This window comes from Microchirus variegatus, assembly GCF_963457635.1.
Source record: "Microchirus variegatus genome assembly, chromosome: 14".
Classification (NCBI taxonomy): domain Eukaryota; kingdom Metazoa; phylum Chordata; class Actinopteri; order Pleuronectiformes; family Soleidae; genus Microchirus; species Microchirus variegatus.
This window is the reverse complement of record NC_139815.1, coordinates 23,684,312-23,700,643: the sequence shown is the minus strand read 5'-3', so window position 1 is coordinate 23,700,643 and position 16,332 is coordinate 23,684,312. Positions and strand designations below refer to the sequence as shown.

General features: G+C 40.5%; 1 protein-coding gene across 2 annotated transcripts in view; it reads left to right on the top strand.

The window, feature by feature from the left end:
- The window catches only part of hipk3b (homeodomain interacting protein kinase 3b), a 40,985-nt gene that overhangs the window by 16,145 nt on the left and 8,508 nt on the right, over window positions 1-16,332 (top strand). For both annotated transcript variants that reach the window (XM_083900788.1, XM_083900787.1), the window contains exons 3-13: window positions 5,205-5,328; window positions 10,361-10,480; window positions 11,154-11,240; window positions 12,011-12,195; window positions 12,311-12,470; window positions 13,813-13,936; window positions 14,019-14,140; window positions 14,294-14,424; window positions 14,753-14,920; window positions 15,203-15,523; window positions 15,608-15,754. In XM_083900788.1, the coding sequence (XP_083756914.1) occupies window positions 5,205-5,328; window positions 10,361-10,480; window positions 11,154-11,240; window positions 12,011-12,195; window positions 12,311-12,470; window positions 13,813-13,936; window positions 14,019-14,140; window positions 14,294-14,424; window positions 14,753-14,920; window positions 15,203-15,523; window positions 15,608-15,754 (1,689 nt within the window). The remainder of the gene's footprint in view (window positions 1-5,204; window positions 5,329-10,360; window positions 10,481-11,153; window positions 11,241-12,010; window positions 12,196-12,310; window positions 12,471-13,812; window positions 13,937-14,018; window positions 14,141-14,293; window positions 14,425-14,752; window positions 14,921-15,202; window positions 15,524-15,607; window positions 15,755-16,332) is intronic.

The following is a 16,332-nucleotide window of genomic DNA, read 5'->3' as shown; positions in this document are numbered from 1 at the left end:
ATTAATCTACTGATTGCTTTCTCAATTACTGTTATTGTGAGAATTTGTAGAAGAACAAGAACCATGGCTGACTGCCACAGTATTTGATTGCTTTTCATGCAGTTGCCAAATTTTGAAGGTCTCTGCTCAGTTTGCTCAAGTGGTCATAGACCTTTTGATTGAATCATTAACTGTAGCTTCTCTCCTCAACAGCATGTGTTGTTGCTGGTATGAATAACAAAAGTTGGCTCATTTATTGATCATTCATGGAACGTCTTTGTGATGGAGCAATGTGACTCATTTCTCTCGAAGCTGAAAATATGTTCATACATTACATTAAAAGTGTTCAAATTGAACTCCGTGAATACTCAACTTTTGCCAGTTAGGAGGTACAAATAATATTAAGAATAATACCAATAAGGGGAATCAGTAACAATACCGAGCAGATCAAACTGTACTGACAGTCCCTCAAATGCATCAAATCCCCGAGTCAGTATTATGTCTTTGTGGAGAAATATTCAAGAGTTCTTGTATGATCTCACCTTGAAAATGACCAAAGATCTCATAGCTGTCGACAAGATATTTTGTTGTCAAGGCTGTTCACATTGGTTAACAGACTCAGATTCTGTTTTTTTTTAATGAACTGAGTTTTTGTTGAATTGGTTTCTTTTAATAAATCTTCAATTATGTGCCTCAAATAAAACATACAGGGCTGGACATTTATTTATCTGTCAAGGAGAAAAGTAACCTTAGCTAAACGGCACAGACTCGGTGTTAACATCTGCAAATCGTGTCTAAAGCCTTGTATCATTAATCTGAGGTCCAGCCAGATCAGAGTGCAAGTGCTGCCTTTGTGTTCCACTGAATAATGCACAATGCTCTGAGAGTGTGAGGATTTACATTTCCTGGAAGCGATGTATAGTGAGGCTCCGGTTTTCCAGTTTTGGAGTCACCATGTTGTCAGTCTGTCGTTGTGGCTGAGCTTGAGAGAACTGCAGTGTAGACCAGCTGGGTTTACTTCCCAGTAGGAGCTGACTGAAAGGTCTTTTTAAAGACTGGTTTATACTTAAACTAACTTTTGCAGATGGCCTACGCCATCGCGATGGTACTGGTGTGATGGCATGTCTGTTACTCTGCAATTAAACAGTCAAAACCCTAAGGTTGTAACACGGTGTACCTCACACAACAATGGCGCCTGAAACTGAGCTCATTGTCTTAAGCTAAAAATGTAGAACAAGAACTTCTGCTACTTCTGAAATGACTATAATAAAGAAAAGAGAGACACTGGTGTTTGCATTTCAAGTGTAGACTTGGGCATGCATTATTTACACATTAAAGGTGAAAAAGACAGAAGCCAGAATTGTAAATTAATTCTGGAGATCTGCATATTAACAAACACTGACATTTTGGAAAACACGTGTATCTTATCTGCAATCAGAGTATGAAAATTTACGTCAACATTTAGCCTGTATAGTTCAATTGAGATAAATGATGTAGTTCACAGTATATTATGGAGATTACAGTATGTATATAGGGGTTAGTTATCCCAGCCCTATCCTAGCATGCCATGATAAAAGATATGTTATTGTTTAATGTCAACAAGCAAAATAGTACATTCTGTATGTCACCGTGCTTCATCTTTAGCTCTAAATGCTCTGTGTCTTAATTTCTTAATAGGTGATTAACAAAGAACAATAATGAGAAGGAACAGAATAGTGAGATGGATGGCAGTAGCAAGACATCAGCTTGGTTGTACTTGCTTTCTTTGGTTAGTGCCTACATACAGAGGTGCAGTAAAATGTTGTGGACACTCCTGCAACCATTTCTATCTGTTAAGGTTCTAGTTTATGATTGTTACGCCGCATTAATATCTGCAGTTTGAGAGAGTTACGCTTGGCATGGTGGTGTGTGCACATGCTAGATCTACTGATACTGCTGTGCTCAGTATTGTGCCTTAGAATTTGCAAGAGATACAGTATTTTCATTAAAGACGAGCCAGCAGCCAGTGCAGTATGTTATTTTCATCTCCGTCATATTGCTCTTGAGAGGCCTTGCTCAAATTGAATGTCATGTGTTGCATGCTGTCATTCTGAATCTGCTAAATTAAAAAAATAAAATAAATAATAATCAAGCGTTTTAGATATTTTCAACATAGTGAGTCTTAAAATGTCTATATATTATAGCGCTGTAGAACGTTTGAAACTGTAGGCTTGAGCAGTGAAATAGGGAATGTTTAGAAAAAATCTGACAATGGTGCTGGCAGGCAAAGAAAGCTCTTTGAAGATGTGTCATTTTCCTTCTCTCTTGCCTCTGAAGGTGATTTTTTTTTCAGCAGTAACAGATGAGGCTCTATAGAAACCTTTGAATATGCTGATATTGTTGACAACTCATGCATGGTAATTAATTTCCAACCTTTATAGACTGGAGTACCATCACTCAACCATTTTGTCTTGTGACCGAGGAAAAACATGTTCAGCTTTCCATATTAAATCACATTCAATTATTACAAGGTTTCAATGGAGGGTGAATATTGATGTTCCATTGATACGCCTTGGTTCGTGTGAAAAGGCGCTGTTGTGGTACTTGAATCTAACTTGAGTCTCAAGTCTTTCTCAAGGTCTGATTATTAGGCCTCTCAACTCGATGTGAAATAACCCTAATCCTAACCACTGAGCACCGATAACTCTGACTTGATTTCATTTAAAACTTTCCCAATAGAACACCGTACACTAATGATGGTTGATTAATTGGGTTGAGGTTTTTTTTTTTTGTAATTAAAACTGAATCATTTTGGTTTGTGGACAAAACAAGACATTTGAGAATGTCATCATTTCACACCCATTAACAATTTTCAACAGAATATTTTATGGGCTAAACAACTATTCTTATATATATATATATATATATATATATATATATATATATATATATATATATATATAATTATCTGAGAAAATAATCAACAGATAAATTGATTATGGAAACAAAATCTTTTTTCCTGCTCTTATTTATTTATTGTATTCCTGATAAATGTTCGAGGGAATGGAGGAGTATACCTGCACTGAACAAACACCAGAATACTAATCCATCACCATGTTTTGTTGTACCTGTTTGTTTCCTGTGTAAGGCGTGCACGTGTCGCTGCCAGCATCATCTGTCTCACCTCGTACGTCATATCCTCAGAATGGAACATAGATTTGGTTTCACAGGAGGGCGGCGAGGCTTAAGTTGCGTTGATAAGGACAAAGCTGTGCAACTATGGCAACCATTCCCCCCTCTGACCAAGCGAGAGAGACATGAGAGAGGCATGCTGCTTTCTGTTTGGATTTCTTTATTTGTGTGTGTGGGTTTACATGTTGCACCACCACTGTGCAGTAAGCAGGTATGGACAAAAGCAGATAAAGAATATAATAGCATAACAGGCATCGCTGCATAGCTCCAACCATAGGATGGCTTTTCACTATATCCAATATCCCTATATCAGTCTTGTGACCTGATGAATATAGGGTTGTGTCACGTGGCTTCACTCTCTCCTCTCACTTCACCAGGGGAAAAAACGGTTTCTTATAAATAGGACATGTCTGTGGGGCTGGAATGGTTAGCATAACTTCCTGGTTGGTTCAATGTTGCAATGTTGCCCAATGCACCAGCTGTTGCATGCATTTGTTTTGACCATGTGGTAAAATCGTCCTTAACTTATTTTAAACGGGTCTAATCCTTGCTGTTGCCGTCCATATGTAGCTTCTGTCCTACTGTATATGGCTCTAAAACCACCAGGACGTGTGATTTTACATGCATCATATAGGAACATTTGAGGTTGCCTTAGTTGGGTATGTCCTGCTTTGTCAATTGACATCCTCAATAGCTTATTTAGAGTCTGATGAGGAATTGGCCTGTAGGGCGATGGCCAATATTTTGAGTGGTCGGTAGAAATCTGAATCGAGACTCATACGTCTTTGATTGCTGTTGACTCTTTGGATTCGCAACGTGAGGCAAGAGAATAGATTTGGTATTGGGATGTCGGTGCATATGAATACACAACAAAAAAAAGCAGATAGTCACTGCTTTTTAGTACATTTTATTTTTTTGGTTAACCTTGTGCAACAAACAGTGGGCCACAGAAGGTTCTTCAAAAGCTTGTCTTTTGTATAATAATAGTGAAAAGCTCCTCAAGCTTATAAGTTTCTTTATAATTTTAGATGGCAGATATACTGTATTATTATTGAAATAACCATCATCATTGTTGCAGTATCTAAATATTATTGGAACACGTTACATAAACTCACATGCCAAATTTGCACTGTGCATGTCTTGCACATTGTTACTTCTTTTGCACATCCGCTCATATTGTTACTGTCTCTCTCTTTATTTGCGTTATCTGTAGTTGTGTTTTCCTGTTACTATGGTCGTTATGCATCAACTCGCCAAAGCAAATTGTATGTTAAGACCTAGTTGGTGATAGATGGGATTCCAATTTAGACTTTCTTAAATTATTTCTGTCTTGACTTCTTTATGGCTATCTTGCACCATATTATTTAATTTCTCAATTATCTTATTGCTGCTTTAAGCCATTTTTCTCCATTTGCAGCAGTCTGACACCTCATTGACTTTAATTAGCCCAGAGGCTGCTCCTGCACAGAAAGACTAGATTCAGACGGAAGAACTGTGGATACTCGCTGCTGTCAAGACACCATTTACACACTCCGCGTTGTGTTTTTGACACAAGTTGTCGGTAGTCTTGTCATTACACGTCTCGCCATTATTGGATTTGACAAGACTGCGTCACCATTTGTCAGCCCTGTGTCATGGTATTACCGTGCTATTATAGGTGAGGAAATGGGGACTTTGCTTGTTGTTCCCCATTTGTCCCAGAGCACATACAACAGCCTGTCAGAACTCTGATCCCCGCCTGGCTGACCTGCTTACCTAGTGAATCAGACCGCTGATGCTCGGTGACTCCAGTAGATGCACAACTTAGGCTTATTTTAAGTCAATCAGCCCTTGTACATGTACCACCCCATTCCATTGGACTGAATTCCATGTATTACTAGTTATGGGTATTTGTTTGCTGCTCACAAGTGGTGGAATTAAAAGAAATGTATTTAAATGGTTCTTTATCAATTATTGATAAATATAAATATAGGGTATCACATATCAGATCAACATTAAAAGCTAAATTCTGTTGCAGTTCTCTAACACTTGTGTATGTTTTATGTGCTCCACAGGGCTCCAGAGATTATTTTGGGATTGCCGTTTTGTGAAGCCATAGACATGTGGTCCCTCGGCTGTGTGATTGCAGAACTTTTTCTGGGCTGGCCCCTATACCCTGGGGCTCTGGAGTATGACCAGGTAAAAAAAAAAAACAACACTCGCTTTTGAGCTGCTTTTTGAGGAGAATTCCTGCATCTCCAACTCTCCTACATCCTTCTATCCTTTCCTCTCAAGTCCACATTCTACTTCTAGCATTTTATAGTTCTTTCACTTCTTTCTATGACTCATTCTCTCCTCCACAAAATTTCCACATCAAAATGTTTTTTTACAGTGGGCTTTCCCCTCATTTTGCAAGTTAAACTCTACCACATCTTCTCTTATATGCCATCCCTTCACCATTTTTCTCACATCCTTCTTTGGGCTCCCTATGTGAATGTGAAAGCAGCTCTAACACCTTCAAAGTTATTTTTTCTGGCCTTTGCTCTGTCTCTTTTCTTGCTCCTGTCTTTCATTACCCCACTATTCTTTCCAATCACAGCAGCCCTCTGAGGAGAGGTTCAGTTCTTTTTTTGGGAGTTTGCATGCAATCCAGCTTTCAAATACAGGCCTGCTTTCAGGCTACTGACTCAGACATTGCTCCTGCTGTTAAAGGTTTTCAGGATTTGTCATTCATGGCTACTTCAGTCAACAGCTCCCCAAAGAAAATGTTACAAAAAAGTCAGTAGAAAACAGAAGCTGACAAAGGCAGCAGGACATATGCCAGGTGGCTTGAGGCACCAGGACAAAATTGTAACGGAAAAATCTGTTTTGTATTTTTAAACTGCCTAATGCCATCTAAAGGGTACTGAAGGGATTTTCTGTATGAGCTAGCATTAAAAGCGGGGAGACAAAGCCTCTGAGGTTTAGGGAAAGAAAGACATTTGTGTGTAATTACATGCAGATTGTTTGAATGAAAAGACAGACACTCAGCTGACGTCCAGTAATAAATAAATGCAGTAGAATCTTTGGTGACATATCCACCCAGCTGGTGTCTACATGTTCTTGTGATTGATGTAATGTCTATTGAGGACGATTGCATGCCTGCCCCTTCCTAGTGGAGCAGTCTTCCCTGGACTAGACTGATCTGGGCTTATGTTGAGTGGCTTTCCTCTGCCCCAAAGCCCTATCTACTTAAAGCCTGCCAAAAGAGCCTCGGTCAGATCCCCTGCTGTCCTATGCAACACCCTACAATACAGTACCTAGCCCCTCTGTACACTCCACTCATACCAAAGTATTTTTATGGTCTGGCATCGTTTTTCATCCTCCCTAGTAATGGGGCAGGGGAGATAATTCAACACCTCCGAAAGAGATTTGACTTGAGCGTTGCAACACTGTTCTAAATTTAATAAATCTGTTATTGCAAGAGGCAGTCAGCATGTCGCAAAGGAGCTTTAAAGATATCTGGGGGGAGCCTCCTCAATTTAGAAAGATTGTGACAGGGAACGGATGGGGTCAGAAGGACAGATGGGATAAAGTCCGTCTGAAACAAATAAATAAACTATTAAATCATTTAGAAAAATAAGCTTGAAGAATACATGTGCATAAAGTATTTATCAGATGAGAGTAATAAGGAGGAGTCTGAAAGAGAGATGGAAAATGAACACAATAAAACACCTAGAATTTCAGAGATGGAGATATTGCCTTTCAATCAGGCCTGTTAATAAGAAGAATCTTGGATATTATGCAATATAGGGATGACAGCACAATATATTCCAATGTATTGGGATTAGGGAGTAATCGTTTGGTCCATGTTGTACATTATTGTTTTGTATTAATATTTTCTTACCCCCCTACTACAGCTTTGAATAAGATTTATTACTATCCATTATTGTGTGTTGATGAAAATACCTGTGGTGAGTCATAAGCTTAGGATTTTATCTGCAATGACTGAACTTGTAGCACATCCTGGGCCCATTGTGGCCTTCATGGCTTGACAAAATGTGAAATTACCACACCTTAACTGCCTGCTCACCGACACAGAGGTTCATGGAAACCAATGCACCAGTGTCATTACTTTTTTTATTTTAGTTTCCTTTCAACTTAAATCTCGCAATAAATAAATTATTTTAAATAAGTCCTCAGTCATTCTGATTCTGAAGCTTTTCTGAACACTAACCCAACATGTCATCTTATCTCCTCTCACTTTTTACCCACTGAAAATAGTTTCTAACACAGAACTTCAAAACAGGAACCTTCAATTTTTCACCTCCGCCAAATAAATAACCAGCTGACTGTATGACGCTGAACAGCTAGGCCACTAACTGCCGGTGTGTGGTGTCATCCAGGGGCCACAGGGTGATGTGTTTGGAGCTGACTGAGCTCCTGCCATCCCCCCTTCTTCCCCCTTTTCTTCTTCTTATCTTTCTGCATGGGGTCTTGTTCCATCCCACACAGCATATTGTATTTATAACCCTGGCTCTTGCTCTTCCCTCGCCTTACCTCATCCCCGAGTCACTTAATCTTTTTCTTCACTAGTACAGCAGGAGGTTGCTCCCCTCTTTGACGTGGCAATTTCAGTATTCAGCCAGTGTCTCCTTATTCGTGACTATAATAGCTTTCAAGCCTTAGTCATGGCAGTGTCTCCACTCCCCTATATTTTTGTTGAACTCCCTTTATCCCCTCTTTAATCTGTCTGTTTTTTGGGGGTAACCTTATTAGTGCCCCCCCCCCCCCATTGGCTTCAGTTAAGCATCCATCATGACAAATCTGTGATCGCTAATGGAAAGCAATAAAAAAAGCATGTGGCATAAATGTGCATCTTAGATGCATCTCCTCTGAACACTTTCAACATTAAAACATTAACTGTGACCAGTTTTGTGTAAGCATATACAGTATAAACGCATCATTCTGCTCCAAAATTGTTTTTAGACAGAATCACCCTACAGATGTGTCCATTTTCAGTGTTTTTGTGCATCCATCCGTGTGTCGATGTTGGCATGTGTGTTATGGTCTGAGCAAACTTGAGGAGCCTGGAAGGGAATAAGTTGGAATAAGATGAATCAACTCTGGGCCCAGAGATGTTTAAAAATATTTTAGGTTAATCTTGAAATTTTAGTGGGTCAGAGGATGTCAGCTTTGTAGGTGGTCTTTAATGTGGCCTGGAGTCACGTACATCATTTTTTTCCCCACTTTCCACTTTCCCAGACCAACTTGAATGTTTCAGGGATCAGAATTGAAGTTCACACCTCAACTTTGAGTGATTAGATCATTCAGGATGGACATTTGAATGGGGCATATGACGAGTATCAGTAAAGGCTGGATACATAGTGATAACCAAATCATTTTTGAATTATTCTCGACACTGAGTAACTTTCATCTATCATGGTTACGTTCTGTACACTGCTAGGGCTTATTATTTACATGACACTTGACACTTGTTACATTTCGGCCAGTAGAAACTCGTGCAATGCCGAGCTAAGGATGGATGATGTGACTGCATCGGGCTCAGATCAGGTTCAAACCAAAGCCAGAATGCCTGTAGGGTTTGGGTCGAGTTTGGTTAATTTTCTCTCAGACTCAGTGAAGTTCAGACAGATGTCCCGAGCTGTGCTGTAGTTGAACCCAAAAAGGTTATAGGTTAGGATGGAGCAGAAGTTTAACAGAAGGAATTGTCCTGGTTGTGAGCCGATACAAACATTACAAACGTATCTATACTTGTATCCATCACATTAAGGGATAGCTTTAAATGCATGTTTTGATATCGAGACTGCCATAAAATAAAGACCCCATCCGGTTTGCTGTGAAGCAGGCCTAGGCTCGCTAGATGATTGTTTTGTGAAGCAGTAGCTTTGCACCAGTGATCTCAACAGTCTGTGAGATCTCTGCAGAGACACACCTTCTCGGGTAAATAAGGGTTTTCCCATCACAAGAATTCTCCCACCCACACATTGGCTTCTCTTTTCTTGTTTGTTGCTGTTTATGTCTAGTTGTTGCTGAATAGGTGTTGTGGACTTTTAGGGTAAAGCCTATTGCTTGTCTGGATAATGAATAGCAGTAAATGAATGAGCAGATTATGCCTCTTATAAATCACTTTTATACAAGCATTTATATTACAGTACCACAATTAAATAAAAAATATGACATGTAGTGCTTATACATTTAGAGATAAGGAGTAGACGTAAGACAAACGTACGTCTGCCTTACATCTACATGTGTGTGAACATGTGATCTATTATCTACGCATGAATATATCAACTGGCTGCTCTCAGTGTGTGAGACTACTCTGCGTCTGCTTCTGTGTCCTTTACACTTGGGCGTGATTGACGTCAGCAAGGCCTTCTGACTGCGCTCCTCGCTCGTAAACCTGTGCTTGACACTCCTGCCCTACAGCGTTTGACTGACATGCAGCATTACCAAGGAAAGCACTTGGCATTGAGACCATTGGAACACTGTTATCAGAGTTAATATGAAAAGACCCTGACACCTCGGATGGATCATAAACACAAGCTGCGCTCAGCACAAGGTCTTCCAGTCTTGCTGTTTGTCAGGAGTCTGACGTGTTTAAGGCATCTGTAGCTTAAGCTCTGAGGAACCTGTTGGAGAGACATCACTACGGAGAAGAGTGTGTCAAAACAATGTGCTGATATGATGCAGAAGTTACAAGTAACTGTGAAGATGTACTTTTAATAATTTTATGAAGTGACAACATTTTTATTGACATTAAATGTGCAATAGGCAAAATTGCTGGAAAATACTTGATTGATAAGCTTTGATCCGCATGTTGTTTTGGGATCACAATATCCGTCCCGAGCTCCTCTAATCAGATAAGCATGAACAGACACACGAGATGACCCGAGGCAATCTCAAGGCAATCTCTCCATCTTTGAAACTCTGCAGATGTTGACATTTTTGTTGCGTTTATTGTTCAACACTCTTTTCAGTTAAGATGTAAGGACCTGCAGCAAGGGTACATGTGGTGCAGGTGGAATAGCAGGTCTTGCTCACTCTGATCTGATTGGTCAACACTTTCTGTCATGCCGCAAATTTATTTGTAACGAGACCTCAGAGACGGTGCAGAAATGTGGTTCCTCCCACATCACTTGATTTATGTTATGCTGAAAGGTTATTTTGACAATTTTTTTCCTTAACTTCTTCCTCTGTTAATTTTCTCTCTCTCTCTTTTGTCCAACAGATTCGCTACATCTCTCAGACACAAGGTTCGGCAGGAGAACATTTACTGAACGCGGGGACAAAGACGGCACGGTTCTTCTGCAGAGAGTCTGATTCGCCCTATGCAGCATGGAGAATAAAGGTGAGCAGTATTTCCATACTTTAAAAAAAAATCCCCAATAGTTAATCAAGAATAACTCCAATTTACTCATCTTTGCCCTTGTTTTGCTTCACTAAAACTAAAAAGTCATTAGTCAACTCTAACTCAATCAACAAATCGAGTTAATTTTCTTCCCGTTAGTCAAACAAAGACCGCAGCTTCTAATAAAGAACCAATGATTTATTCCCTGAAATGTTTCTCTCGAGCCCTCTAGGCAATGCTATATTAAACATGACCCGTGACTCGTTTCTTATTAAGACTAAATGAATTGATTTGCTCGTGTTACTAACCAAACTACCCGTGTAGTTTATTATGTTAAATATTTCTTGCATGTGATTCTGATATGATGTATCCAGCATCCATATAACTGTCCTTCCAGTGCTCTCTCCTCCACTTGACCTCTTGTATTGGAAACAATAAGTCAAAGAAAGAATTTCATTTCGAAAGTGCTTATTACAATGATTGGCTTGAGTTTTTACAGTGGCATTTTCTAATGGGCAAATCTACAAGCTGAGGCGATGCATTTTGCAAGTATGAGTTTTGTTAACAGCATGAAAAAAGACTGTTTATAAGGACAGCTATTAAACTATTATTACTCTGCACTGGAACTGCTTTACTGAAGTCATTTCTTGGCTGATCACCTCTTTTACTGCAGTCAACAGAGGAGCACGAGGCGGAGACGGGAATGAAATCAAAGGAAGCCAGGAAGTACATCTTCAGCTGCTTGGATGACATAGCGCACGTATGTTTTATCCACTCGCACCACAGTTTACTTCACATCACTTCAAAGGAAGTTCAACACCAGATTTTGACAGGTTTCCTCGGTCTTGAATGGAGTCTTTATGAACATAACGGAACAGCAACTACACATTTAATAACTGGGAAGGAAAACGTTGCCTGTAAGCAAAGCTCACCTTTAGTTAAATGCTAAACCTAAGGTTTCACTCACTGTTCTCTGTGAAAAATGACCACAGGTGGAAATTCCCCAGTAAGCCACAATAGCTGATTCAGGTCTGTACTTTTTTTTTTTTTAAAGTGAGAGGAGATTCCTGGAAATTCATTGTTCATGATGCAATTTCTTAGAAAAAAACTATCGTGGTTATCTTTTAAGTATAAGTGAGCCTCACACATGTTTCATTTTCATTATTGCACATTATGTATCATATACTGGAGAGACATCATTGTTTACGTTGATCTTTAGCTAGGGTGCGTGTGAAGGCTCATAGTGGCTTCTTCTTTTTGGATGGTGTGGTGACATTCTTGGTTAAAGGTCACTCACCGCAGGAAGTAAACAAAATGCAGCTGTTTTAATTGCTTTTATCTTGAATATGTAATCCAAACTGCTGAGAGCACATCAGTGCATAGTTCCTTCCCTCCTCAACAGGCAGCGCACTAAAGACTGCCAACTGTTTGTAACACACCGACCGTTCATAAATACCGTATACACGGCCACTTCAACAACCTCAAACTATACTTTTAAGAAGTTTTAACAGAAAAATGTGTGTATTCCAGGTGAACTTGGTAATGAATCTGGAAGGTAGTGACTTGTTAGCAGAGAAGGCAGACCGCAGGGAGTTTGTGGGCCTGTTGAAGAGGATGCTGTTGATTGATGCGGAGGAGAGGATTGCACCCGCCGAAGCACTGAGCCACCCCTTTGTGACAATGCAACACCTTCTCGATTTCCCACACAGCAACCAGTGAGTCCAGTCTGCCACAGATTTTTAATTTTTTTTTTTAATTTTTCCCCCCGCATGTTGTCATCTTGACCTTCCCACATAGCTCCAATTGTCCATGTGTTTCTTCCGCCCACAGTGTGAAGTCATGTTTCCACATCATGGATGTGTGCTGGACTCGTCCCAGTGCATTTGAGGCGGCCAACAGAAATAAAGGCCCTTTTGTCAGACCTGTGACTTCAAATGCTGCTGCCTCACTCAACCATCCCTTCAGCAAGATGAGTGGAGTCCACGCTCAAGTAAGTCATTGAGGAAGTGTCAGCTTCAACATCTTCAAGTTTTATTACACTAAAATAACATGTTTTAGAAAAATAAAAGTTAAAACAAATGAACCATTAAACAGTGATGTAGTTTTGCATTCATTCTATTTCATTTTCTGCACTTGAAACGGTAAAGATGAGGATAATCAAATGATGGAATAATCACAGCTTGTGTAGGTCACTGACGTGCTCTTGTTTTGTTCAGTTCATCCGCTCCTGCGAAAACTGATCAAGTAGACAATTTCCTTGCCTTTATTGCTTTTGTGAGTGCTGACTTCCCCGTCTTATTGTGTCTTAGTACTGCTGTCATGGCAACAAAATCACATCATGTTTCTGAGGTCATGGCAACGGTGCATATATCAGCGTTGTTGCTGAGCAGAAAACAGGGAGATGACCCTTTTTGGGGGATTAGATTCGTCTAATGCAAAACCTCTTTTGCATTGCAAACGTCTATCCAAAAGGATGAGAACATGACTGTGTATATAATATAATGCTGACCACATTTGTGTATCATCAGTCCATATGTAAGGATAATGTCCACAAGCTCTCATATAACAACATTGGCCTTACACAATGAAATATAATTTCTCTTTCAAATAAGTGCTATAGCAAAGGTTAAATCGTTCTGTTCTGGAGGGTTTTACAGGAAAGCAGCTTTTTTTTTCCAGTATTATCCTCTGAAGGGTTGCTTTGTGTTTACAGTTGTGTGTTTGGTGCTGGGTCACATGCAGGAACTGAAGCAGAACAGTATAGCTGTACTTCTCATTATTTAACAGATGTGATTATTGCCAGACAGAAGAGCACGAGAGCTAAGTGGTGAAATGGAGACACATGCTTGACGGTGCTTTGTTAATTCCGTGGGCCTGTTTTCAAGAGCGAGTTGGACATTATTTGTGATTCAGCTTTATGAAACATCTAATCTGGGTGAGCCCTGATAAAATCATCACTGACAGGATGCTGTTTACCCAAGAGCTGCCAGACGTGTTTGTACTAAAAAGGTGTCAAATCATATGCAACACCAGAGTGAGTTGATTAATGAGACAGCCCCGACTTGAACATGTCTTTATTGTGAACCTTGAACTTGTTCTAGAGCTCTAGAGTGTTAGAGATCACAGCTGATGATGAGCCAAGTGAGCTGCTGTTTTTCAGCTGAGCAGCCAGGGTTGTGTCTTAACTTAAATGACTAACCCACATAACTCTCAGTACAGACTGCTCTCTTGGTACAGGTGTCGCCATCTGCTGGCTCTTTAATGTCACTGCAGAGTTGTTTTTTATTTTAAATACTTCTCAACAATCCACTCTTTTTCTTGTTTTTTTTTAGGGATTAGCCCCGTCTGCCCAGTCAGTGATGCACCCAGGGATAGCACTGCAGACAGGAAGTGGTCAGTTTGGATGTAATGACTCATTTCAACAAGCACTCATTCTGTGTCCCCCATCCATTCAAGGTATGGTGTATTCATCTTTTCACTTATTTGTAATTCATTTTGGTTGGACTTTAATTTAACTTCATGTGCATCTGCCCTGAAGGAATCCCCACCAACACAGCGAAAACAGCCGGCTACTCCGTTCGAATGGAGACCTCTGTGCCTCTGGTCACTCAAGCACCCCCCATCCAACCCATACAAATCAGACCTGGAGTCATCACACAGGTGAACATTTTATCAAGGATAGGAACGGTTCTGGAAACAGGAAACCGATGTACAATCACTGTGTATTGAATCTTTCCTGTACGAGCTGATGAAAGCATCACTCAGAGGGAAAATTACCACATCTAATAAATACTTATTATGCACTCCCAACAGGCCTGGTCCAACCGTGCTCAGCAGATACTGGTGCCCACTTGGCAGCAGGTGACATCAGTGCCACAACCACCACCACAAACCACGTTGGCATCCGACACAGTGGCGGGCTCACAGAGATTGGGTGACTGGGGGTAAGCCCTTTTGTTCATGTTTTTGTCAAGGAGTCACAGCACAATATCCTTTTGATAAGCTGTCTGTGTCCGCTCACAATATGGGTCTTTATAGGTTAAATGTATAATTTATGAAATACAATTTATTTGTGCTTTATGTTATGCACACCCTGGGAAATGGCCGTACCACTCTGATACAGTGCGCAGCTTGCATGCTCCCCTGAATGTTAATGACAGATGACTCATACGTGTCCTTTGGGACCGGTGACTGAGGCCGTTTTTTTTTTTTTGCCAGTAATGGTGCGAAAGCTTTTGGCTCAATTTGCAGTGTTCTGTTTTCTTAATGCAGGAAAGTACGTCCCCATGGTAACCATTACAGCTCCATGATTGCACACCCTCAGCCATTCTTAACCAACCAAATGACCATGTCCACCCACCAGCCGATCAACATAGGCATTGCACATGTGGTGTGGCCGCAGCCAACTGCTAACAAGAGAGCCAAGCCTTGTGTGAACAGGTATGACACACGGGCATTACCTTATGCAACGAAGACACATAATCTGTGTGCTATATAAATACAGACCATTTACATACTGTAATGATTGTTTTTGAACAATTTTGTGATTCGATTAATTGTGATACCATTGTTAAAGTCAATTTTCAGTTGAATATTCATTGTGTAATAGATTAAAATCACAATGGAGCATCACCTCATGACACCATACCAATTACACAGCCCTAAAATATGCACCCAAAAGCGTTTCCCCCTTTTCCGACTGCCATGCTTTCTCTTCTGCAGGGGCAGCAACTTCTCCCAAAACACAAACATCCAAAATTTAACATGCCAGTCCCCAAAGATGGCTGATACAGCAAAGAATGTGGAGGTACAGGAGGAGAAAGCCAGATGCCCCGATGAAGGGCATGCTGTTGGAGAGGCGCGAGGAACAGAGCAGGTGGACGTGGACGACGAGAACTGCTGTAAAGTTGAACCAGACTGCGAGGAGATTTCGCAGGAGCAACGGCAAGCCATGGTGATCTCTGAACTTGCCAGCCCGACCGTTAGCGTCATCAGTATCAGCAGCGACGAGGAGGAGAGTGCACAAAGACACTCGATGGGAGAGTGAGTACTAACGGTCCCTCAAATGACATTTAAACATGCCTCCTCGACACCAGTGTCTTATGCTTTGGTTTTATTTTCACACAGATGTAAGGGTAGTGCAGATTGTGAGGCGTGTCAGAGCACTGTCAGTATGGAGAGAGTCTGCTCCCTCAGCAGTCCAGACAGCACGCTCAGCACCAGCTCTTCTGCCTCAGCTCAGTCCAGCACCTCACCTTGCAAACACCCCAATAGGTACAGTTAACGTTTTCACTTTTAAAACATTGCATTATCACAAAAACAGTCACCATTCCAGACAACTGTTTTAGCTCAGGATCAGTAATAATCTGAAGTTTTGCTTGATAAACCAAAACAGCTAAAAGTTGTAGTTGCAATTAGGTAAAGCTAAAAACAGCAAAACAGCTTTATTTTCTAGTTGGCCTGATTTACTTTATTATGAGCAGGGGCAGCTAAATGTAGCAGTTAACTTAAAAAAAGAACATTCTGTTGGCCATGTTTCATGCCCCCGTCCAATCACTTTAATAAATGTATGACCGACATGCGATGCAAATGGATTTTGGAAACAACCTTTTCATTCAATCATGGTTAAAGGAGAATAGAAATTGTGTGTATTTTGATGAGATCTAATTTTGACACACACATTTAGTTCCAGCCCCGCCAATCTGCACCCATACAAACACCTGGAAAAGTATATCACATGACCATTTACATTGGCATGTGTGCACCCGTGCAGTTGTTTGCTTAGTTTCAGATAATAATACAAAGGAGAGCTGGCAATTGTGAAGGGATTTCTTTTGTGAGATTAATGACGA